Source organism: Prionailurus viverrinus, chromosome B1 (genome assembly GCF_022837055.1).
Source record: "Prionailurus viverrinus isolate Anna chromosome B1, UM_Priviv_1.0, whole genome shotgun sequence".
Classification (NCBI taxonomy): Eukaryota; Metazoa; Chordata; class Mammalia; order Carnivora; family Felidae; genus Prionailurus; species Prionailurus viverrinus.
The window spans coordinates 82,499,190-82,523,509 of record NC_062564.1 but is presented as its reverse complement, the minus strand read 5'-3'; the positions used below and the strand labels follow the sequence as shown (position 1 = coordinate 82,523,509).

At 37.8% G+C, this 24,320-nt stretch overlaps 1 protein-coding gene across 2 annotated transcripts in view; it reads left to right on the top strand.

The window, feature by feature from the left end:
• The window catches only part of HHIP (hedgehog interacting protein), a 96,090-nt gene that overhangs the window by 60,750 nt on the left and 11,020 nt on the right, over window positions 1-24,320 (top strand). For both annotated transcript variants that reach the window (XM_047856988.1, XM_047856987.1), the window contains exons 8-11: window positions 2,540-2,661; window positions 4,929-5,052; window positions 6,018-6,148; window positions 9,278-9,359. In XM_047856988.1, the coding sequence (XP_047712944.1) occupies window positions 2,540-2,661; window positions 4,929-5,052; window positions 6,018-6,148; window positions 9,278-9,359 (459 nt within the window). The remainder of the gene's footprint in view (window positions 1-2,539; window positions 2,662-4,928; window positions 5,053-6,017; window positions 6,149-9,277; window positions 9,360-24,320) is intronic.

Sequence of the window (24,320 nt, the reverse complement as noted above, 5' to 3'; positions counted from 1 at the left end):
TGTGGTCTTTTATTCATACTATGGGATATTTGGCCACATTCATTCATTTACTAGCTAAGTTATTATTGCTATTTAATGTTTATTGAGTGTTCACTATGTGCAAGGTGAGTATTTCTCGAACTTTTTATTTTTATAATCCCTCATGCCCTTCATCTCCCCTCCATCAAAGTCCAAGTCTACAGTTCATTTCCTTTTTGGCATCTCAGCAGATCTTAAAATCTGTGCGACAGGGAGTACTTACGGTGGGTTCAGGATGTGGAGGAAACTGTCACATTCCATTCCTATAGCTCAGAACTCGCAGATACCACCGCAAAGCAGCACTTTGAAGTTGAGCAGCCTGAGTCACCACAATCCCACTGGAGCTTTCGTGCAACCTTCCAGGGGTCCTGGACCCTCAGTGCAAAAACACAGGATGAGGCACTTTACAGACCTTGCATATGGCAGGATACCTATGCTGTAGAGTCTTACCTCCTCCGGCAGCAGAGAGCTTAAGGGAAACTGCACCTCCCTTCAAGAGTATTTCAAGCGGAGAAAGACTTAATAAAGCAGAAAAGAAAGTAAAACAATTCTTGGCTAAAAGTAAAGCTGACTTGTGTTAAGTACCTTGGGGCAGAGTGCTGAACTCAGTATCTTACGCACATTATCTCATTTGTGACGTTCAGCAGTACTCTGAGGTCCTGCTGACATTAGATTACCGCTCTTTTTCTTTCTTTTTTTTTTAAGACTTCAATTTTAAAGACAGCAACATTGGGCAGAAGGTACAGAGATTTCCCACATGTCCGCTGCCCCCACACATGCCCGGCCTCCCCATTAGCAACATCCCCACCAGAGTATTCCATGTGTTACAATGGATGAACCTACATGGACACATCATTATCACCCAAAGTCCAAAGTTTACATTAGGGTTCACTGGGGATTGTATGTTCTGTGGACTTGGACAGATGTATAAGGACCAGTACCCATGTGTACCCACCTCTTTTTTTTTTTTTTCTGAAAAGAAACTAAAGGTTAGAAAGGTCAAGTGGTTCCCAGTGGACATAGTATTCAGACAGAGGTAGGCCTGATGGCATCTGGCATCTCCACCTTTGGGAGACCTGGCCTTTTCTTCCAGATTTGTTCTTTTCTTGATAGAAAGTGGTCAAACCTTCTTTTGTCATAGTTCCTCCATCTTAAAAAGAAAGGCAAGATGGGAAAATGTTCTCCCCATCCATGGATTTAGTTCCACCTTAAGTCACATCACGTCTGTGTCATGTTCCCTGCCAGGCATTGTACTCTGTGAATCGTTGAATTAAAGACAATAAAGGGACTGTTGCCACGGAACAACTAACTCATCTTTGGCAGGTCAGGCTTAGAGTTTCCCTATTATGAATGGGATCATTTGGATGCAACAGTTTTTATTTTGTGGCTGTTATTGTTGTTGAGATGATTGCTGTGTGTGACTCTTAACATGTCTTAAGCCCCAGAACCTACTCCCGGGTTGTTTTGTTTTCTAGTTTATTTAGTAGCCCCAAAGATTTGGTTTGGTCGTTAAGTCATTAATGTATTTTGTTGACCTAAAGGAGTGATTCTCAATGGGATTATTTTGCCCCCAGAGAATATTTGGCAATGCCTAGAAACATTTTTGGTTTTCACAACTCTGGAGGAGGGGTTCATGCCACCGACATGCTGCTAAACGTTGTACATGCTCAGTACAGAACCTCCTCCTTCCAGTTTCCCGCTCAAAGAATGGTCTGACTCAAAATGTCAAGAATGTCAAAGTTGAGAAACCTGAAAACAAAGCAACACTGTTTTCCACATTTGTGAGAACTTCAGAAGTAATTATATTATACAGCTTCATTCTTCTCGCAACCCAAACTCCACATGCCCAGTCCCTCATTGACTTAAACATTCAACACATATTGAGCCCCTTTGATATTCTTGGGTTTGAATTAGGTAACAGAAACACAGTGATAAAGAAGTTGGAAGGGGTCCCTGCGCTAATGGAGTTGACAGTTGGTGGCTTAAGTCATAGAAATATTCTAACCCCAGATTGGGGGTGACGTGAAGACACAGTCAGTGTAACATAAAAGACTTCAGTGGTTGTGGGGACCAGCTTTATTTTATACCTTACATTGTAGTGCATGCTTTGCAGCTTGAGCTTTAGAATATAGCCATTCCATGTAAAAACACAAAACAAAGACCAAAACGAAGCCTGTTTTGTGTATTGCAGATGTGAGTTGCTGCTGCTGAAGGTTCTCCTACCTTCCCAGCATGTTATATATGCGATAGTCCTTAATAACAGCACCAACAAATGTTTCAAGTCAGTGTGTATGTTCATACTAGCGAGAGATACCAAGGAATATTAGGAAATATTCTCCAGAGATCATTTAGCTTCAGCAGAGTGAACAAACAAATCAGGATGTTTCTGCTGAGGATCCAAAGGAAATAGCCCATAGGGTCCTTGCCAGCCCACCAAGGGGTTCCTCTGTCAGGAATCTCCAGTCTCAGTTTAGAAAATACCCTGGTAGGAATTCATGGATGTCTCCTTTTTGTTATGCAGATGTGCTGTGGATCGACATCCCACTGATATAAACATCAATTTAACAATACTTTGTTCAGACTCCAATGGAAAGAACAGATCATCAGCCAGAATCCTACAGATAATAAAGGGGAAAGACTATGGTAAGTAGAACATAATTTGTTGATTTGGCTTTAATTCGGGCTTTGTTTTACTTTAGCATATTCATTGAAGAGAAAAGGATTTCTACAAAATGAGCTTTTGGGAAGGCATAAACACACTGACCCAACAGTGGTAAGCGAGTAAATTGCACACGTTTTTAAAGGTCCAGTGACTCTTATGAGCCCCAGGAATTCCATTTGGGTAATTATCTTTCCAATGGATTAAACTGTGCTCTGTAGGTGCAAAAAATTTAATGGACCTTCAAAAATTAGCTGTTTATATTTTGCTCCTCTGAGAGTCAAGATGAGTAACTTCTAATATAAGGCAGAACTTGTCATAACATCTTATATACAGTGGAAAAAAACAAGTTAAAGGTAAGAAATTCCTCAATCCCCAATATTCTAGTCTCAACAATTAGAAAAATTGTGTTTCAAATAGTAATGTAATTTCTTTAAGATACCCATTGTAGAAGAAAACAAATTGACATGTAAAAACATGTTATTTACCCACGTCATGAAAATGGAATGTTTAGACATTACTTTTACTAACATGATTACTAGAATGTTTTAGAGATATATATATACAAAATAAAGTTGGATAATAATGAAGTCCAAAAATCTTAATATTTTTCAGTGTTTTATTATTTACTCTTTTTGGAGGAAGCAATATATCAAAATTATTATGATTCAGGGAACACAGTAGATTAAGATTATTAAATTGATTGCTTCTTCTATTTACTCATTCAATACAGATATTTATTTAGCACCAGGAATGAAGCAGCTGTGTTAGTTCATGTGGTATTCAGTTATTTTACTTTATTTTTTTTTTTCAGGTATTCGTGTGTGCGCGCACACACATCTTATAAAAGCCAAACCAAAGAATAATGTGGTTTGGGAAAAAAATCTCATGAGTCACTAGTTTGATGGAATTTTGGCTATATTTGTAGATTAAACTAAATTCTCTAATCACATTAATTGGGCCTCAGCTGAAACTGGCTACAATTATTGATAGCCTTATATTTATGTTTTCAAAACACATCCACAGAATCCCCTCACAATGTATACATATATCAAATCACCACAATGTATACTTCAAATATTTTATAATTTATTTGTTATCTTTACTTCAATAAAGCAGAAAACAGAAACGAAGACAAAATAACCACGTGTCAGTACTGACTACATGCCAGCCCCTGTAGTAACATTATAAATTTGATTCACTTCATTCACGGAACAACTCCATGTGATAGGCACTATTATTGGCCACATTGTACAGATGGGAAAACTGAGACACAAAAAGGTTAATTATCATACAACGTAAGTGGCAGGGCCTGGATTTAAACCCAAGCTGACTGACTCCAGAGTTCATGACCTGGAAGTTATGCTTCCTTGCAGTGCACTAGTTAAAACTTAATCTTTCCTACTTTTTATAATATATTCACCCTAATTACGTGGGAAGGGACAATTACTTTAAAATTACTGTCTCTCCACCAAAGTTTTTGCCTAAAATACTGCCTGTTGATAGTGACTTATTTGACATTAAGCACATAAGTAGCAATTTTCAGATTAATTTGCAACTGGCTTTAGATCTTTTCCATTGCAATTAGTGTACATGAATTCAAGTATATAATGGCATGCATGGAAAGATTGAGATATGTGACTACACACATGTAATTTAAAAAAGAATGGGTGCAATAGACTTTGTTAACCATACAACTCTATAAACAAAACTCTTAAAATAGTTTAAATGAAGATATTACTTGAGTGATAATGTTTTTAAATATACAAATGCAGTTTTAAGGACCTTTTATTTCCGCTAAAATATGAACTCTCCAACATTTTATATAACTTGACAGAAGTCTGGATTAATTTACTACATATATGCAGAAGCATTTCTACAAAAAAAATCAACACAAAAAAATTATAATTTTTTAAAAGTCTTTGGTTCTTAAGTAAATAACCATGATTTCCACAAGATCCAGATTCTAATGTCACTGAAAATTTGGTATGTGTGACAATTATAGCAGCAAAGCATTCACAGAGCATTCCTGTTTCAGTACGATGCACATGGAGAGTCTTAGTATTTGATATGGTTTAAGCAATGGGAATTATTTCTACTAAATATCTACAACAAGGGTTCTGCTTGTGTACTGTGGAACATACTTCAAATGTAAAATAAATGACCATAATAGTATTACTTGGCCTACATTACTTTTATTTCATAAAAAATATGTTTCATTTGATCTAATGTTACATTTATTTCTTTCCAGAAAGTGAGCCATCACTTTTAGAATTCAAGCCATTCAGTAATGGTCCTTTGGTGGGTGGATTTGTTTACCGAGGATGCCAGTCTGAAAGACTGTATGGAAGCTATGTGTTTGGAGACCGGAATGGGTAGGTTTCCTGGTACCATAATTTCATGTATCAAATGACATATCCATCAATTAGTGGGCAAACTGCCATAAAATATTCAAATGATCGTCTCCCTTTGGGGGTCAGGTCAGGTACACACATAAAGACTATTATTTTCTTTTAGTTCATTATCTATGGTGGTTTTGTTAAAGAACTTCCTAAGAGATGCTTTTTAAACAAATTTGATTAAATTCATAATATAATTTTTAAGAGCAGAGAGGTCTTCATATGGAATTTGCATATGATGTAAGCTTTTCCCTTCATCCTTAACATAAATTTACCATGATAATGAGTTACTTGAAAACTATTGTTATACACGAGTTGTGCAAGTATTTTCCAAATTATTTGGAAATTGGAAGGCTAAGAACTTTTGTTTTTGCCATACTTTTCAGGACGTTTAACAATAGAACTCAGTTTGTCTTTATTGGTAAGAATACTACAAAGTTACATTTTAGCCTAATTTTTAGAGGTCACATTGTAGATAATTAGAAGGAACTCTGTGATGAAACCCAAATTAAGAACCTTGTTTCCCGAGTCACTGGCATTCAGGCATATGGCAGAGCTGATATGCTTGGTCACTAAAAGGAACTAGAAAAGTGTACTGACCCCATGATCTTCCCCCTGTCCCTCTCTCTGATTAATAGCACAGCATGGAGTCTAGTCCTGGAGAGGAAGTATCATTCTCTGGATGAAGGGGAGGGCTTTTCTCATACTCAGGTACTTTTAGTGCCCCCCTCCAAACAAAATATTATCTTTAAGTACTTTCTCCCTACATGAGAATTTCAGAGTATTTGCACACATTATGGGCTATATTACTTTTCCTTTTAGAAGCCAGGTTCATGGCACAACAATTATTTATTGTGAACTTTATTCTAAACCTTTTATTTATTTTTTTTTTAAGCAAACGCCTATTTTCACTGTAAGTTTACGGTATGTTTTTGTTGTAGGAATTTCTTAACCCTCCAGCAAAGTCCCGTGAGCAAGCAATGGCAAGAAAAACCACTCTGTCTCGGCAACAGTGGTTCCTGTAGAGGTTACTTTTCAGGTCACATCTTGGGATTTGGAGAAGATGAATTAGGTACTGTACAAACCATTTCTATTAAGTTGCTTTCTCACTCCCTTGCCCAAGAGGCTTTGTTTTAATAAGAAGAACAATCTTGTCCTCCATTTGCTGACAATGGTAACCTGCAGCAAAGATGACCCACTGTGGAGGTTAGAGATGGCCCAGTCACGTGTTCTTTCCCAGTGAGCTTTCCCTGGGCATCTTTTAGTCTTATCTCCACTCCAGAAATATAAAAGTAACAAAGCAGGAAAATGGAAGGCAAGAACAAAAGAGAATTTTTGAGTCCTAAAGAGAGAAAATCTTAAATATCTACTTAAACTTTAAGTAAAGCTGTGTCATTTGTTTCTATTCTCTATCTGAAAGCCTTTCCATGTCTCTTGGAACAAATTTTTAAAAAATTGTTGCAATCTGAGTCTTACCTTATCCTCTATTTCTGTTTTTTTTAATCCATTGGGACATGCAATTTGTGTAAGATAAGCTGAAGTTTTAGATCTGCTTTCCAACAGAATAAAAATGATCTTCTGAATGACATCTATGGGATAACACATAATATGTTTCTTCATATGTTATCAAAATGTATGTAACTTACAAGCAAATAGAAGTTGAAATTGGAATGCGATCAAAGAGAAAAAATGCTACTGATTGTAAATTACAGAGATAAACATAGCTTTCATAATGACACTGTTTAAAGGTCAGCACCCAAACGAACCATGGCTACTATGCTCCCCCAGGCTGAGAGATGAATTTTAGGTGTTAAGAAAGAAGAGTTGTGTTTCCCATCTGAATCTGAATATTTTCTCTAGAAGTCCAGCTTTGGTTTTATTACATCAAATGGGGAATTCATAAGTAAATAGTTTTATGCCATTCACTTAGTTTAACAAAGGACTTAACATGGATTTCAGAGCCACAGGAATACAATGATTTAAAGAAGAGAAGTCCAGTCTGTTCTTTTCTTGTTCCAACATTGAAAACATTTACAATTAATTTTCCCTTGGTATCTCCTAGCCCGCTCAGAAAAACCAAAGAGATACCCTTCTCCACTGAAATCCTCTGTAATGTAATTTAAATTTCATTGGCAAACCCTGGTTTTAAAATATAAATGAGGATTAAATTGTTTGTGGCAGAGTTAGAAATGAATATTTAGATGTTGTGACTGAATCATTCTGAGTTCCCCAGACCTTACTGCAAATGACTCACCATCAGTCATCCTGTTAGTGTCACCACCGTTGGTCAAAATATCCAAACATCTATCTGCACTTAATACTATGTTGGGAGTAGACCTAACAAATGAAGCATATACAATCCTTACTGTCAAAAGCTACAGCATCGTGTATACTTCATAATTAAAATTAAACTGGCTTTCACTGAATTATGCCTTAATGTGATACTCTTTGGCTTTAATTAAGAGCCCTATGGGGGTGCTTGGCTGGCTCAGTTGGGGGAGCATCCAACTCTTCATCTCGGAGGCATGAGTTCAAGCTTCACGTTGGGTGTAGAGATTATTTAAGAGGGCACCTGGCTGGCAAAGCCTGAGGAGCATCCAACTCTTGATCTCAGGGTCGTGGGTTCGAACCCCATGTTGGGTGTACACATATGTTTATGTGTGTGTGTGTGTGTGTGTGTATATATATATATATAGAGAGAGAGAGAGAGAGAGAGAGAGAGAGAGAGAGGGACATATCTATCTCTATATAGTGTCAACTGGTAAATGCTTTGGAGAAAAGTCCCATTGTGAAGAGGGTTGGGAGCAGTGCAATTTTAAATAGTGCAGTCAGAAAAGATGATATTTATGTACAGACTTGAAGGGGGAAAGACAAGCCAACCTAGCGGAGATCTAGTGAAGGACAGGAGGCTGGGACAACTTGGGAGAGATGCTGTGACAGGTAGAGCCTGGAACAGAAGCTGAGATAGGAACTGAGTCAGGAACCTGACGAAGAACCTGAAACTGGGGGGGGGGGGGGGGGCTCCTTAGACAGGAGCCTGGCACAGGGGCTGCCTCATGTGTACAAAGCCAGGAGGCCACTGTGGCTAGGAAGGAGTGAACAAGAGGGTGAAGCATAGCACATGAGGTCAGAGCAATAAGGGGAGGCATCAGAGGCCACTGCCAGGACTTACTTTTGCTCTGAGAGAGATTAGAAGCCATTGGAAGTACTGAAACAAAGGAACGTGATCCAACTTAAATGATGCAACTTGCTTTAAGGATCTTCTGTGGATGGTATGTTGAAATTAAACATGAAAGAACAAGGGAGAAGCAGGGAGATCAGTTAGGAGGCTCCTGCCCTAATCCAGGACACACTAGTATCTGCTTGTTCTGGAAATAGTAGTAGGATGTGGAGACAAGTGACTGAATTCTGGATGCACTGTGAAAGTAGACTTGTGAGACTCTCATAATCCTTTTTTTTTTTAACGTTTATTTTTGAGAGAGAGAGAGAGAGAGAGAGTGGGGGAGGGGCAGAGAGAGAGAGAGAGAGAGAGAGACAGAGAGACAGAATCTGAAGCAGGCTCCAGGCTCTAAGCTGTCAGCACAGAGCCTGATACAGGGTTCGGACCCACCAATTGTGAGATCATGACCTGAGCCGAAGTCGGATGCTTAACCAACTGAGCCACCCACGTGCCCCAGAGACTCTCATAATCTTTAGGCAAGTGATTTTCTTGAGGCTGTGAGGAGATATATAGAGAGATACGGATACATGACATGTACATGCACATGCACATACACACATATACGTACACATACCTATGTACATATGTACATACGTACATATACACATGTACAAATAGATACAAAAATAAATATAAAATATCCATTTATTGGGACATCTGGGTGGCTTAGTTGGTTAAGCCCCCAACTTCGACTCAGGTCATGATCTCACAGTCTGTGGATGTGAGCCCCACGTTAGGCTCTGTGCTGACAGCTCAGAGCCTAGAGCCTGCTTCAGATTCTGTGTCTCCCTCTCTCTCTGCCCCTCCCCTGTTCACACTCTGTCTCACTCTCTTTTTCTCAAAAATAAATAAACATTAAACAAATTGAATAAATAAATAAAACAAAATATCTATTTATTTATATGAAATAATCTGCTTCGACAATAGGAAGTAAGGCTTTATAATACTGTAAATTAACTTACTGTATTTCACTTTTCACAGGTGAAGTTTACATTCTATCAAGTAGTAAAAGTATGACCCAGACTCACAATGGAAAACTCTACAAAATTGTAGATCCCAAAAGGTGAGATCTCTTTATATTCCTTTAAGTCAAGTAGTTTGTCCAAGTTGTTTTAGTGTCTTCACATTGAGGATGATGAATTGCAATTAGCAATCAACAAAGACGAACACTTCTGCCTTGTCCATATGCCAAGTGCTATCCTGGGAGAACCCTCCCCTCCAGTCTATGAGGGCTAGACTTGACCCTGCTGAACTTTATAAGCCCCATTGTGTCCACATATTCATGTCATTCTTGTTGCCATCGGAGAGCAACATTCAATTTGTGGAATCAGCGTCCTCAGTTACACGCCAGAAGAGGACCCTAATGTGAAAGGTATTGGCTTTCATGTTGGAAGCAATAAACCTTCCTCTTCTCTCTAGAAAACTAGAAACATATTGGCAGACATTATAGCTATTCAGTATGATTTTTTTTTGTCAGGTAATCAAGATAAGCTATTTGGCAGTTTCAACATCTGAGCCTCATTTCAAAACTATCTGGAAGCTCACAGCTGTCATGCAGGCTAATGTGACTAAACAAATGGAAACTAAAGAAATGTTGTCATTTACCGCAGCAAGAGGGAGATTTGATGTTTAATCTTAGATTTTTTTTAATGTTTATTTATTTTTAAAAGAGAGAGAGACAGAGCATGAGCATGAGCATGAGCAGGAGAGGGGCAGAGAGAGACAGAATCTAAAGCAGGCTCCAGGCTCTGAGCTGTCAGCACAGAGCCCCACGCGGGGGCTCCAACCTGTGAACTGCGAGATCATGACCTGAGCCGAAGTCAGATGCTTACCTGACTGAGCCACCCAGGCATGCCTAATTTTTATTTTTTTAATGTTTATTTATTTATTTTGAGAGAGACAGAGAATATGAGCAGGGGAGGGGCAGAAAGAGAGGGAGAGAGAAAGTCCCAAGCAGGCTCCAAGTTGTCAGTGCAGAGCCTAACAAGGGGCTCCATCTCAAGAACCATGAGATCATGACCTGAGCTGAAATCAAGAGTTGGACTGAGCTATCCAGGTGCCCCGAATGTTTAATCTTTTAAATAACATATTTATCCCCCTTGCTCTTTTCCACCGACACATCACAACATTGTTATCTTGAATTATAATTAGTCAGTTCTTAATTTCATGGATAAGTCAGAACTATCAGAAGCTGATAAAATTATATACTGTCAAATAGATATTAGCCATGAGTTCAGAAATAACTGTTACAGAACCTAGGTGTCCTCAAATACCACTACTGTTGAATGCACTGTTGCCAGACTCTAGCTCCACCAGGGTGTGAATTTCAAAATCTTTCTGTATTAACTTATCTTCCTGAGCCCATTTGCGTATTTAAATTCCCAAATTTCACATCTCTTTAAAAAAATTTTTTTAATGTTTATTTATATTTGAAGGAGAGAGAGACAGAGAGTGAGCGGGGAGGGGCAGAGAGAGAGGGAGACACAGAATCCAAAGCAGGCTCCAGGCTCCGAGCTGTCAGCACAGAGCCCGACGTGGGGCTTGAACCCTCAAGCTGTAAGATCATGACCTGAGCTGAAGTCGGACACCCAACCACCTGAGCCACCCAGGCGTCCCTCACGTCTCTTTTAGAAGAATAAATTCCAATATCTAAAAAGTTTGCTAAAAGCTATATTTACACTTTAAAATATTATCTGTAAGTTATAGTGTATGTTTTTCCCCCAGAAAACAAAATAGAGAGTTTTGTCCTCTTCCCATACCACAAAACACTTTCTTGAGAAAAGTGTAAGTTAACATTGGTACTACAGAACAACAAAAAAAGGAGTGATCAGTCCTAAATGGTCTCTTGGTGTATCATTTTCTTCCACGATAAGAGAAGCACCTATTTATATATTGTAGATCTTTTCCTCCTTGGATGTGAAACGAATGTCCTCTTTGCGAAAAGCAAAGTGATGAATGAAAAAAATAACAGGCACTTCAGTGGTGGTTGAAGTTGGCAATATTAAGAACAAAAATCAAGCTAACGTTAATTCACAAAGTAAGCATTCTAATGATTCATAATGGTGTCTGTCTAGGGATTTCACTCAGATCTAATGCCCTTCGTTTCAAAATAGTCATTGTTATTTCATTAGGTTTGTCAAAGCTGATATGCTTTTACAAGCTTCCTGGTAGTCTTATAATGAATTCTTCCTCCTTCTCACAAAATCTTTCTCTCGTCATCTGGATTGTTTAGTCTGCTGGTGGTGAGCTGAGGTGAATTTTACACCTTCAATCCATTATTCGTGTCTAATTAGCAGGGTTTCCATAAGGGACCTTGGCTTTGTGATCTGAGGGCCTCCTCTAGTAGGGTGGTCTCAGAGTGACATACCTGAAAAGTCCTGACTTCTCATTACAGTGCCTGTTTCTGCTGAGTCCTGTCATGTGTGGGGCCAGGGTTCAGATGTGTGTTTGGTTTTCAGAAGGTGGGGGTAGTAACAGAGTCCCAAACACACTGTCCTTGTACACAGGCATGGACATAAATTTTAAGATTAAACCAACTATAAGAAAACAAATGTTTTCATAAACATTTGTTGGGAGCCTCATGCTGTTTCAATTTGGATGCCAACGTTTATTATTATAGTATTTCTCCCTAGATGAGTTGAAGTTCTATAGAAGCAGACCCTTCAGTGTACGTGAACAGGATTATTTTAGAAACGTGAGCTAATTACTAGCTTAACATTGTTCAGGATGTTAAGAGCTTGAGAACCAAACTGTTTCTCCAAAACTTTTGAGAGAGAATTTGAAGAGCCTCATGAACTAAAGAAAACAATAGATAGACATTTCTTGTTATACCTAAAATCTAACTCAAATTAAAATCTTAGGTTAATTGTATTCTTGTGGAGGAGTTCCCAGACTTGTAACAATAATGCTTTCAGAATCATTACTTTCAAACAGCATTTGACTCATGGTCCTAGAAGAGAATAACACCAAATTATAAAATTTTTATATTCTATATTACATGTCATAGAAATTACATTCTTACTCACTATAAAATTTATGTTTTTTGTTTTTCCCTGCACACACACACACACACACACACTCACATATAACAAAGACGAGAGAGTTTAAAAACCATATGCAACATTCTTAAGTCATTTTGGCAAAACTAGATTAGGTTACAGCATTAACCTCAGTCTATAAGGACAATTTGGCCTAATGCTATTTGTTACATAAGCATTTACGTAAGCTTAAAATTATTTTACACTGGGCATCCTTCTCAGAAAAGGATGGCAAGATAACCTGTTAGAAAAATCAAAACTCATTATTTATCATTTAAAAACATGCAAATTCAATAACACTACAACCAGGTTTTCCTAAACGGTAACTAGAACTCAGGAGTCATTTAAGGGAAAAGTAGAGGGGCGCCTGGGTGGCGCAGTCGGTTAAGCGTCCGACTTCAGCCAGGTCACGATCTCGCGGTCCGTGAGTTCGAGCCCCGCGTCGGGCTCTGGGCTGATGGCTCAGAGCCTGGAGCCTGTTTCCGATACTGTGTCTCCCTCTCTCTCTGCCCCTCCCCCGTTCATGCTCTGTCTCTCTCTGTCCCAAAAATAAATAAACGTTGAAAAAAAAAAAAAAAATTTCTAAAAAAAAAGGGAAAAGTAGAGAAAGAATGAATTTTCCTTCATGTTAGAACATTGAGGGCCACCTAGGTGGCTCAGTCAGTTAAGTGTTCCACTTCGGCTCAGGTCATGATCTCTCAGCCCATGAGTTCAAGCCCCGCGTCGGTCTCTGTGCTGACAGCTCAGAGCCTAGAGCCTGCTTCAGATTCTGTGTCTCCCTCCATCTCTGCACCGCCCCTGCTGACACTCTGTCTCTCTCTCAAAAATGAATAAGCATTAAAAAAGTAAAAAGAACATTGAACACACTTCAGGAATATTGTCAAAGTTGAACCACTTGCATCTCGCGACAGAGTGGAGTTAGGATCAAGTCAATACCAATCACCCAGCTTCCTGAGTCAACTCACTGGATCCCCAAAAGTCTCTAATATTGGGTCCTGCCTGCCCCATCTAGGGGAGCTTCTTTGGCCAACAGTTCCAGAAAACAGATTTCAATACACTGAGTACAAGAGGTGGGCAATAATTTTAGTTTCACCAAAATTTAGTGCCATCTAAGACTAATCAAGACTAGGAACAAGTCCATCTTGTCAGGACACAGAGTCAACTGGTCTTGTCTCTGAATTTTCCTTATGGAAAGACCCTGCATGAAGTTATTTAACTCTACTGTGCCCCTTTGCTCATCAAGAGAGTACAGCTGATCATTCTGCCCCTTCCTCATTTCTGTGGAGTGCCTTTGAAGATAGTTAAATAATACATTTAGAACATAGTGAATTCTGTAGTATTGTTGGTATTCATCCTATGCATTCAAGAATTATTTTCATGTGGAGCCCTTGGCTGGCTCAGTTGGAAGAGCGAGCGACCCTTGATCTCAGGGTCGTGAGTTTGAGCCCCGTGTTGGGTGTAGAGATCACTTAAATAAAACCTTAAGACAAAAACATGTATATAAAAAAAAGAATTATTTTAAGGTGATCTCTTCCGTTTTCAGGATCTCTTCCCCAAATTGGGGTAAAGATGTTGGTGGAGCTTTCAAGAGCTCTTAATACTTAGTTTCCAAATGTCCAAGCATCATGCCCTGGTTGCTTGCTCTGAATTAAATCTTTTCAGAACCAAACAAATGCTCCTGTGGGGTGGAAATTAAAGAATTCTAACAGTTACATACCGTCCAAGATTTATTTTTATAGAACATAATTTTTTTTTCATACTGCTGCCAAAGATTCTTTAATTTTTGTGTCAGATGAACTTAAACCAAATGACCCCCTTTTTTTAAAAAATTTTGAAACATTTCCAGGGTTATTTCTCCAGGAATCTGTAAAACAAAATTCTTCCTAATCATATTGATTTAATTACCATGTAGCCAGTCTTGCTCTATTTTAACATAGTGCTTATCTGTTATCCAACCATGTCACACAAGACCATTCCTTAAGAGGTCTACAAATTAACAATGCAAATTCCAGGCTTCAGAAGTCATCTTATAGAAACGTTGTATCTTCAGACTCCTGCAGTGACCAGTACCAAAAACTGCTCCCCATGCCTCCTCCCCATTTCTCCCCTCCATGGCCCTACTTACTGCCTTTTGTTTATTTTTTTCTTAATATCCTCATCCTACTCCTTATTATCCTGGATGCTGAAGAATACTTTTAAAAAAATCACTTCATAAGAGGAAATCAGTTGTTTATCCTTAGCATATGTCTCAGGGAGCCTGCACGCAGCCCTGCCATCCTAAGGAAAGTCACACATAATAGAGAGGCTTTAGCCCAATAAGCCAGTCTAGTCCCAATTCATCAGTCAAAGTTTTATGCAAGTGGCCCCCCTAGGTTGATAAATCCCCACAGTGCCTGTTGACCCAGCTGCCGAGTCCTCTTGCCGCAGGCGGTGTTTTCATGGCCACCCTGACAGTAATACAAACTGTTTAGCAGCTCCATTGACCTTTCAACTATTAACAGGGACACAGGCTCCACTAGGGACTAGTTTTCAAACATGACAGAATTTCTTAACAGTAAAGGTCATGAACAAGTATATGCCCTATAAAAATCCATTCAGCATGGTGGATTTGAAGTCTAAAAGACAAGGATGCATGTTTTACATGTTTGTTATTATTCTTCTTCTACATATCGGATAACTACAAATGGATATATTCTTATCTGCCAGCTTGTACTTTATTCTTAATGAGCTATACTTTATGTTGCGATGCATAACACAATTTTGACTGACAAATCCTTTCTAAGCTGCTGCATAGCATTTGAAATTTTGAGGATAATATTACAAAAGAATGGGATAAGATCAAACTAAAAACTTCTATGAATGAAGGAGCATGCATGCATAACGTATGGTAATGACCTAAGAATAACTGGAATTTTGGTCATACTTTACTAAGATTTGCATATGGATACATATGCACACACATTTAAGCCCACTCAGGTAAGCCACACCCTGCTGCTTAGAACCCCCACCTATTTCAAAATAAATAGAAAATATTATTTAATAATTTATGAAAAAAAATCATTGTCGCTTAAAATGCTTCTATAAGGCGTTCTTTCTCTCTCTCTCTCTTTCACTCTCTCTCTCTCTCTCCGTATATATACACATATATATCTCCATATATATATACACATATATATATATATATGTATATACATATGTATATCCATATATGTGTGTGTGTGTGTGTGTGTGTGTGTGTGTGTATCTTATTTCCTGGAGATGTGACATATGACCACAGCATTCAAGGGAATTTTCTGCTTTATACTAATTGTAGTCTCTCTTAAACCATCAGTTTTGAAATGTTGAAATATCAATTCCTAGAATTAATTGTACAGATTGCAATGAAGACTTCATTGCCACCGAAAATGAAAAATATGAATAATGAAGAATATATTCTTCAAAATAAGACTCTTTTGTTGAGTAGAAAATTCTTTTTTTTTAATTTTTTTGTTTATGTTTATTTATTTTTGAGAGAAAGAGAGAGCATGAGCAGGAGAGGGGCAGAAAGGGAGACACAGAATCTGAAGCAGGCTCCAGGCTCTGAACTGTCAGCACAGAGCCCAACACGGGGCTTGAACCCATGAACCATGAGATCATGACCTGAACCAAAGTCGGAAGTTCAACTGACTGAGCCACCCAGGCACCCCAAGAGTCGAAAATTCTTAAAAGCTTTTCTTTTTAATTCCCATCTTACTCCCCTGCCTAGGGCAATGGTGAAGTCAGATATTATTAGATCTCCTGAATATTTTGTAGTTTCATTGTAAGGCAATGTGTCATCAGATATTGCAGTAATTGAGATAAAAGCAGATTTAACCTTGCATAAAACAGTTCCATCAATTTGTAAAAAGATGTTTTCTAGAGGAAGGTGTACTTATTTATTTATTTATTTATTTAAGATTTTATTTTTAAGTAATCTCTACACCCAATATGGGGCTTGAACTTACAGCTTCAGGATCAAGATTCTCATGCTCTGTCAACTGAGCCAGCCAGGTATCCTGAGAAAGATGTATTTTTTAAAGGAAAAACGTCATCTTAGCATCTTTTCCTTTCCCCCTGCCTTTTTTTTTTCTTTTTACTAATTCAAAAAAAATCTGTTGCTTACACGACTTGTTTTTGTCAACACTGACAAATGAATCAAAAAATGTAACAACAAAATTTGGGTATTTGTCACCCTCATGGTCTTGAAAGAGAATTTAAATCGACATTCTTGTGTTCTTTTAAAGACAGAAAGAAACTTGTGTTGAATTTTTGCTTCCCATTTAAAACGTTTAGTGATATTTAAAATTTCTGCCTTCCTATGATGTAAAATTAAAACACTGATACCTCTACAGCTTTATAAGTGAGAAAAAGATTTATTTATTTTTGGTGATTTCTGAAAGAAAATACTGTAGGCTTTTAAGTCTTTTGAATCATAATGTAATCAAGGTGTTTTAAATGCCTAGTTTCCCAATTACAGACATTTATTTAGTATCTAAGATTTCTTTTATTAATTGTGGTTTTATAAATTAAGTTTTTAAGTTAACAATTGCTTTTGAACATAAAATTCTGAACAGAGTAGATTTCCTTCTTTATATTAGGGAGCAATGGCATTGACCTTTCACTGTGCTCCAATTTTTCAGTTTTTATTTTTATCTTATCAAAGTATACTGTTACACTCCAGAATTAAATCAGGAGATTTAATCAATCTACAAGTATCTTTTACCTGTCTCCTGTGTTCAAGATGTTGTATTATGTGCTACAGAGGGAGGATATAAATGAGAATTTAGTCCCAACCTCTAAGGAGCTAATCTTTACCTTAAACTGGGAGATCACATACATTATCAAAAACATAAATAATATTATCTGAGATAAATAACACTTTGGGACAAAAAAAATTATGCGAGAACATTGTACACTGTAACTTATAGTCCAGAAAGCTATGGATACTGAGATGGGTAAGATTCACCATGATTTGGCTCCCTGGCCCAGTCCGTTCTGCTACACTGTGATTTTCTTTAACACTAACTCTCAAAGAGAACAATGACCATATAACATGGAAATTATGTAGCTTTTCAAGCAAGTAGGGCCATTATTAGAAGAAAAAGAACAAACCCTCAGGCTGGCTGTTGCCAAGGCAGAGGAGGCTTCTCAGCTCAGAGGTAAAATGAAAAATAAGTGCCTGCATGGGTGTTCCTCCCCAGAGATGCTTCCTGCAGCCCCTGCTCCATGCAGGTTGCACTTCCCAGGAGCTCACCACCATTTTGTTTTTGTGTGTCCCTAATCTCAGCTGAGGCAGCCTCCAGCTGTCCCAGCGCTCTCCCAAAGGTTCCAGGTTTTGTTTTTTTAGTGCTGTAGTTACAAAGTTGTACAGATCTTGAGGGATCTTCCCCAACCCTAGTCTTCACATAAACCCTATTATTTTTAGTATGCAGTTTTGTACCATAGAAGATTTTTCAGGAACGTGTACGTTGAATTAAAGTGGAAATGCCTATTTTTTCTGTATTCGCCCCTGATAATTGGGGTAGACCTGTTTCTGAATTTAGGACATTGAAAACACAATGCAATAGACATTGTAGGCAGTTTAAGAAAATTGGACTTTTTTTTTCTGTAAAAGATGACATTATCATCTAGTTTCATTAATTATTTCTCCTAGGTTTTCCCTTTGAGGAAATACATAACTTTTCATTTCCCAATTTTTCCATGGAAATATATATACATTGAGTTAATCTGAGAAGTTGAATGAAGGAGACCCATATACCCTCGTAGATACTTGTGTATTGTGGTGGTGGTATTTGGATGGTGAGATTAATAGGGGCTAAAATATGGGTACTTTGCTCCCTTTTTCCTAAAGAGAACCAGTTGAATGGAAAGAACACTACACTAGGAGATAGTTCCAGACTACGTGTAACTAGTTGTGTGAAAGCCATTTAATCTCTTTATACATGTACTGTGCCTGTAATTTGGGGAATAACAGGACTTGCCTTGCCTTATGAGGATAAAGTTGAATAGGAAATTACTGAAAAGTGTAAGTGGCTTCATTATTTGGTTTTATTATGGTTGCATCTTTAACCATAGAACAGAATTTTGTGATATTTGTGGAAGTTCTCATAATCTTACTAGCCCAAGGCAGCTAAACCTGTGGCTCCCTTCACCAAATCATCACTGCCTTTGCCCCTTTAGAATTTAGTGCTCACTCGATCCCAAACTGCCCAGGTATTAAAGCCAGTCAGCATGACTTCTGAGTGAGCATATGCTCAGTGTTTAAATTGCAAGACCTCGAAATGAAGACAACGTTAGTCTCAGAGAAAAAGGCCAAGGCCCAGCCCCATTTTTTCAGCACATTTCAGAACAGAGAAATGTAGTAGCAATCCAAAGCAATGTCTAGGGAAAAAAATGGCTTTATCCATCCTAAATTGGAATTCTAGAAATATACAGTACAAATTAAAAATTGTAATAGGATATGTAATGTACATAAGTTCAAAGCTATTCTCTTTCTTTTTCATGTTTATTTATTTATTTATTTATTTGGGGGTGGGAGGGGCAGAGAGGCTTGAGAAAGAGAATCCCAAGCAGCCTCCATACTGTTAGTGCAGAGCTCCATCTCACAAACTGCGAGATCATGACCTGAGCCAATACCAAGAGTCAGATGCTTAACCAACTGAGCCACCCAGGTGCCCCCAGAGCTATTCTTGAATTTAAATTATCTTTCCCTTTACTCCAATATCAAGGTTGCTCAAGACATGTATAAAAAGATATTTCTGCAGCCTCCATGTAATATAATGTCAAGGACAGCATTCCTTAATGACATGTCAAATAGTACTTGAAAAATACTGTTAGGAAATGTATTCAGCCATCTACACTTCCATGAAGTCCCAGTGAGACCATTATTGCATGGCTATGTTTTTACCTGGAATATGATTGCATTATGAATGTATAAGATTCCTTACAGTCAAATTGAATTTGTATAATGTATTGTCTTACTAGTTGCCACAAAATGGCTCTGTGTAGTCCCCAAACATGCTATAGATCCAGTGGAATACAAAATTCTACTCCTTGTGGATAAATTGACACTGAAAAGAGAAATGTGAACACGAGCAAGAAGAATTTAGTGAACATCCAGACTAAAAATTATCCAGACTTCAAAAAAAAATCAATTTATATATTGACCTTCGAGAAGAGCACTAAAATGTGTATGTGAAAGATGATAACAGTTCTACTAAGTTAGTGCTTATGCCTGTGCCCAAGTTACACAGATGGGAAACAGTAAAATCTATCCCATTATGAGAAGTTTCCATTCCCTTGGCTTTTCTTAGCTAAAAGTGCTGAATATTGGTCTTAGAGGTGATGCATGATTATGGATTATTGCTGTGTATCAAAATGCTTACAGTGAGGAAACCCATTAAACCATAGAATCCATGGTGGCATCCAAAGACTGCCTTCCTGTGCAGTGGCGAAGACTCCGTCCAGTCATACAATTTCAAGGCATTCTTTACTTAGAAGCTCCTGGCCACACTAATTCATGGCCACATTAATTGCTACTGGCTAGGAAATGGCCCTAAGTGAGAACAGTGCTTCTCAAACTTGAAATTGCATGTGTGTCACCTGACACGCTGGCTATAGTGTAGAATCAGTAAGTCTGGGGAGGGGCCTGAGATTCTATATTTCTAACAAACTCCAAGGTGACGTTGGTTCTTCTGGTCTGGAACCATGCTATGAGTCGTAAGAACTTAGATTTATCAGTTTATCTTTTCCCATGAGAATAGGAAAAAGCATGGAAGAAAAATAGTTTTGCGAAGGTTACAGTTGCAAAGGAACATTTTTCCATGTGTCCCAGTGTGAATGTGGATAAAAGAATAAGACAGTTCTTACATCACCTTGCCCCCTTAAGCAGATTGTTAACTAAGAGAAGCTATAGAATTATTACTTCTTCTGAAACCTCTAATAAGTCAGGATTTTATAAATAAGTATTACTCATGATTTTATGTACCTTGTTTTACACTAACTTGAATTTAAAATCTGTGCCGCTAACAAAAGTTTCAGAATGAGTCCCCTTACTTTTTGTAAAAAACACAATAGACAGATTTCTGACATATTCAATCTGAAGAACAGGCCTGCTCAGATAGGATTTATAGTTGTGCTTCCATACAGATACACAGAGGACTTCTTATTTATTGATTGATTGGTTGATTGATTAAATTAAATATCATAAAACTAAAACCATCTATAATCTCACTACCTAGAGACATTCACTGTTGGCCTTAGCTACTCACAAAAAGTCATTACATGTGATTATGTTACAAATCACTTATGCTTCTCAACTTCTTCCTTTATTTCAGGAAAGTATCTAAATCTTTATGATACTACCAAACAAAGTAGGTTTCTAAGAAAATGCGGAATAGAAAATGTAGTAATCCAAAGCAATATCTCGGGGGTAGGGGGTGGGGGAACATTGGCTTTATCCATCCTAAGTTGGAATTCTAAAAATATGCAGTACAAATAAAAAATTGTAATAGGATATGTAATGTACATAAGTTCAGAGCCATTCTCTCTCTCTCTCTTTTTTTTTTCCATTGTTTTTCCAGAAACAATGCTTTATGCATTAAAGAATTTGGGGCAGTTTTCTGGCACTAGCCCTACTGTTTCATTGTCAAGTGTAAAAAGATTATAAAGTGTGTTTTTCTGATTTAAATTAAGTTTGAAGACTATAGAGATAACTATCAACAAATGGGTTTAATGTATTCTTTATCACAAACCTAAACATCCTTTTGGGTAAGTTTTCTACTTTGAAAGCTACCTTGGACTTCATTCACTAGAGGTAAAGATCCACAAGTTAAAAAAAGTAATTGTTTAAAAGAAGAACAAAACTATTTAAGCAATTCTTAGTACACCTACATTAAAACACCCAAGTTTCCAGTCCAGTAAGAATAAGAATGAAAAATGAAGTACATATCACAGCTATGTACTCTAGAATTTTGTTTAGATGCCATCTAGTTGGGTATATGTAGTATTCATGTAAACATATGATAGTCTATTTCAAGGTGAATAATAAAATTCAAATTTACTTGTTTTATTCCTTTTGTTTTCTCTTCATTCCATGTAAAGGAACCCTATTCTTTTCAATGGAAAAAAGAAATGTTAGTAGAACAAAGAGTGAGTGGAGGGGATGGTTGGGATGACCAAAACTCTCTGTCACACTTTACCAGATATATAACCAGAAAAATGAATTTTAATACATTGGCTTAATTCCCAGCTAGAGGAAATAAGCAATCATATTTCTTTATGTCATGCTTACTTTATGGTCTGTTGTTTATTTACTATGATTATAATTAGTGTAAAAATGTTTCTTTTAAAATGAATGTAACCATGCCTTAGAAGAATTTTGTAAGATTTGAGTTAATTTAGGCAATGCAGAGAAATATAGCAAGTGTTTCTTAGTTTTAAGCTTATGATATAAAAGTATAACAGATTTAAATGATATCCCTCCCCTAAATAGCCCATATATTCCTAATGTCTTTACTCAGTAGCACAGAAAATAAACACTCTCTTAAAATTCCATATTCTTATTTGTTCATTCATTCAACAGATTTTTAAGAATCTTCCATGTGCTTTACATTTTTCTAGGCCCTGGAGAGACAAAAAGAAGAGAGGGAAACATTTGTCTTCATGGAATTTATATTCCAGAAAAAGCATTTGAGAAAGTTTCTACTATATGCATTCAATAAACACTTATTGAATGCCTCTGTAGTGTTTTCCTAGCTCCTATGTATATAAGTAGTTGAAGGAGATAACATACTTTGGTGGCTTGAATATCATCTTTCTAAAACATCCCTCAATCCTAAACTAATTGCTTCCTTGTCTGTATTCCTGTGTGGCTTTATATGCACCTATAACATAACAAAGGTCACACTGCATTATACTTGTATACTTGTTTGTATACTTGTATACTTGTTTGAATGTCTCTCTTCCCCATGGTGTCTCCATGAGGACTGTAACCCAGTTTTATTTATGTCTTATCCCCATGAAGAGCACAGTACTTGCCTGAGGGAGTGACTGGTGTTGAAGAGGGTTGAATATGTCACTTTTGCGTTCAGAAAGCTTTCATTTCAATGGGGATGGAAAAGGAGATAGGAGAACCCATTCATTAAGTCAATTTCTATAAGAGATAGGCTATCCATTGTGTAAATTTTCAATTAAAAGATCCCCAACAGAATAACAATTTAAAGAGAGAGAGAGCATTTATTTAACATGCTAAGTGAGGAATGTTAGTTGGCCACTTCATAAAAGAAAAAAAAAGATTATTTTCCTAGATATTTAAATAAAAACTTAAGGGAATCATGTTTATATATGACAGCCTTAGTCTCAGATTAGCTAAAGCAAACAAGCCCACGTATGAAATAATTACATCCACAGAAAGATAAGCATTTACTAAATCTTTGGCAAAAACCAACTTAGAATCCCCCTACCTATCTGAGTTTCCACATATTTGAACGGTGAAAAATAGTCAAGGCATCTAATTGGAGGATCAGCAGGAAAACAGGAAGCGGATGCTCTGCCCTGAAGAATTGTGTTTCATTCCCAGTCCTCCTTTGTCACATCCTCATTCCTCTTCCCAGTATACACGGAATCAGTGCTTAACACTTTGACTTAAATGGGCAACATCTTCTGGCGGCTGTTGTTTAACTGGTCACTTACATTCTTGATGTAAATGGTGTCCTCTTCTCTTTATTTTTTTAAATGTGTATTTATGAGAGAGAGAGAGAGCAAGGAGGGGCAGAGAGAGGGAGACAGAGGATCCGAAGCAGGCTCTGTGCTGACAACAGCCCCCCACAAGGCTCAAACTCATGAACCTCGAGATCATGACCTGAGCCATAGTTGGATGCTTAGCTGACTGAGCCACCCAGCCACCCCAGAGTCCTCTTTCTTCCTCTTTAAATTCACCTGCTCAGACATAAACCATGTTGTCAAGGAGTGTAGGAGCTACATGCCTGCATATTTTGCATCATATATAATGTGTGATATATTTTTGACACACTCTACTTTTTTAATATTTATTTTTGAGAGACAGAGAGAGAGTGAGAGAGAGAGAGCGCACGCGCGTGTGCACATGAGTGAGGGAGGGGCAGAGAGAGAGAGGGAGACAGAGGATCCAAAGTGGGCTCTGTGCTGGCATGGGCTTGAACTCAAGAATTGTGAGATCATGATCCGAACTGAAGTCAGACACTCAACCAACTGAGCCACCCAGGTGTCCCTGACATACCCTACTTCTGAGTCTTTTTTTCTTGAATGAGTCAGAAAGAGGGTGAATGAGTGAGTAATCAGTAGAAATTAGATAAACAGAATTCGGTTACCAGTATAATTTGAACAATACCTGTTTATTGAATGCCTGTGACTCAGAAGAACTTCATGGCTGTTGAAAAACAGCCCTTCTAGTGATCGAAAATGCCACCATTGTTTCACTAGGTAAGAGTTTTATTTTAAAGTTTATTTATTTATTTTGAGAGAGAAGGAGGGACAGAGAGAGGAAGAGAGAGAACCCCAAGCAGGCTCCTTGCTTTCAGCACAGAGCCTGACTTGGGGCTCAGTGTCATAAACCCATGAGATCACAACCTGAGCCGCAATCAAGAGTCCGATGCTTAACTGACTGAGCCACCCACCTGCCCCAAGAATTTTATTGAGAAAGAAATAGAGCCGACTTGGGGTATTCAACAACAAAACAGGAAGGTGAAAGTAATGCCCCCACTTCCCTTGGCATAACCATTTCATTTTTTTCTCCACTTCATCGCACCTTGCCCTCTCTCCCAGAAAGACTCCCTTCCTTGGGGAACACATGGAAATTATTCATGTTGTCGGACTGATAATAGGCCCAGCTCATGGAATGCCTTGAGGACCTTTCACATAAATTGACATTTCTAGATTTAAATAAGAGGTTAAGGGAGCTTTCTGAATTGTCACATTAGTTGCAAAACAGT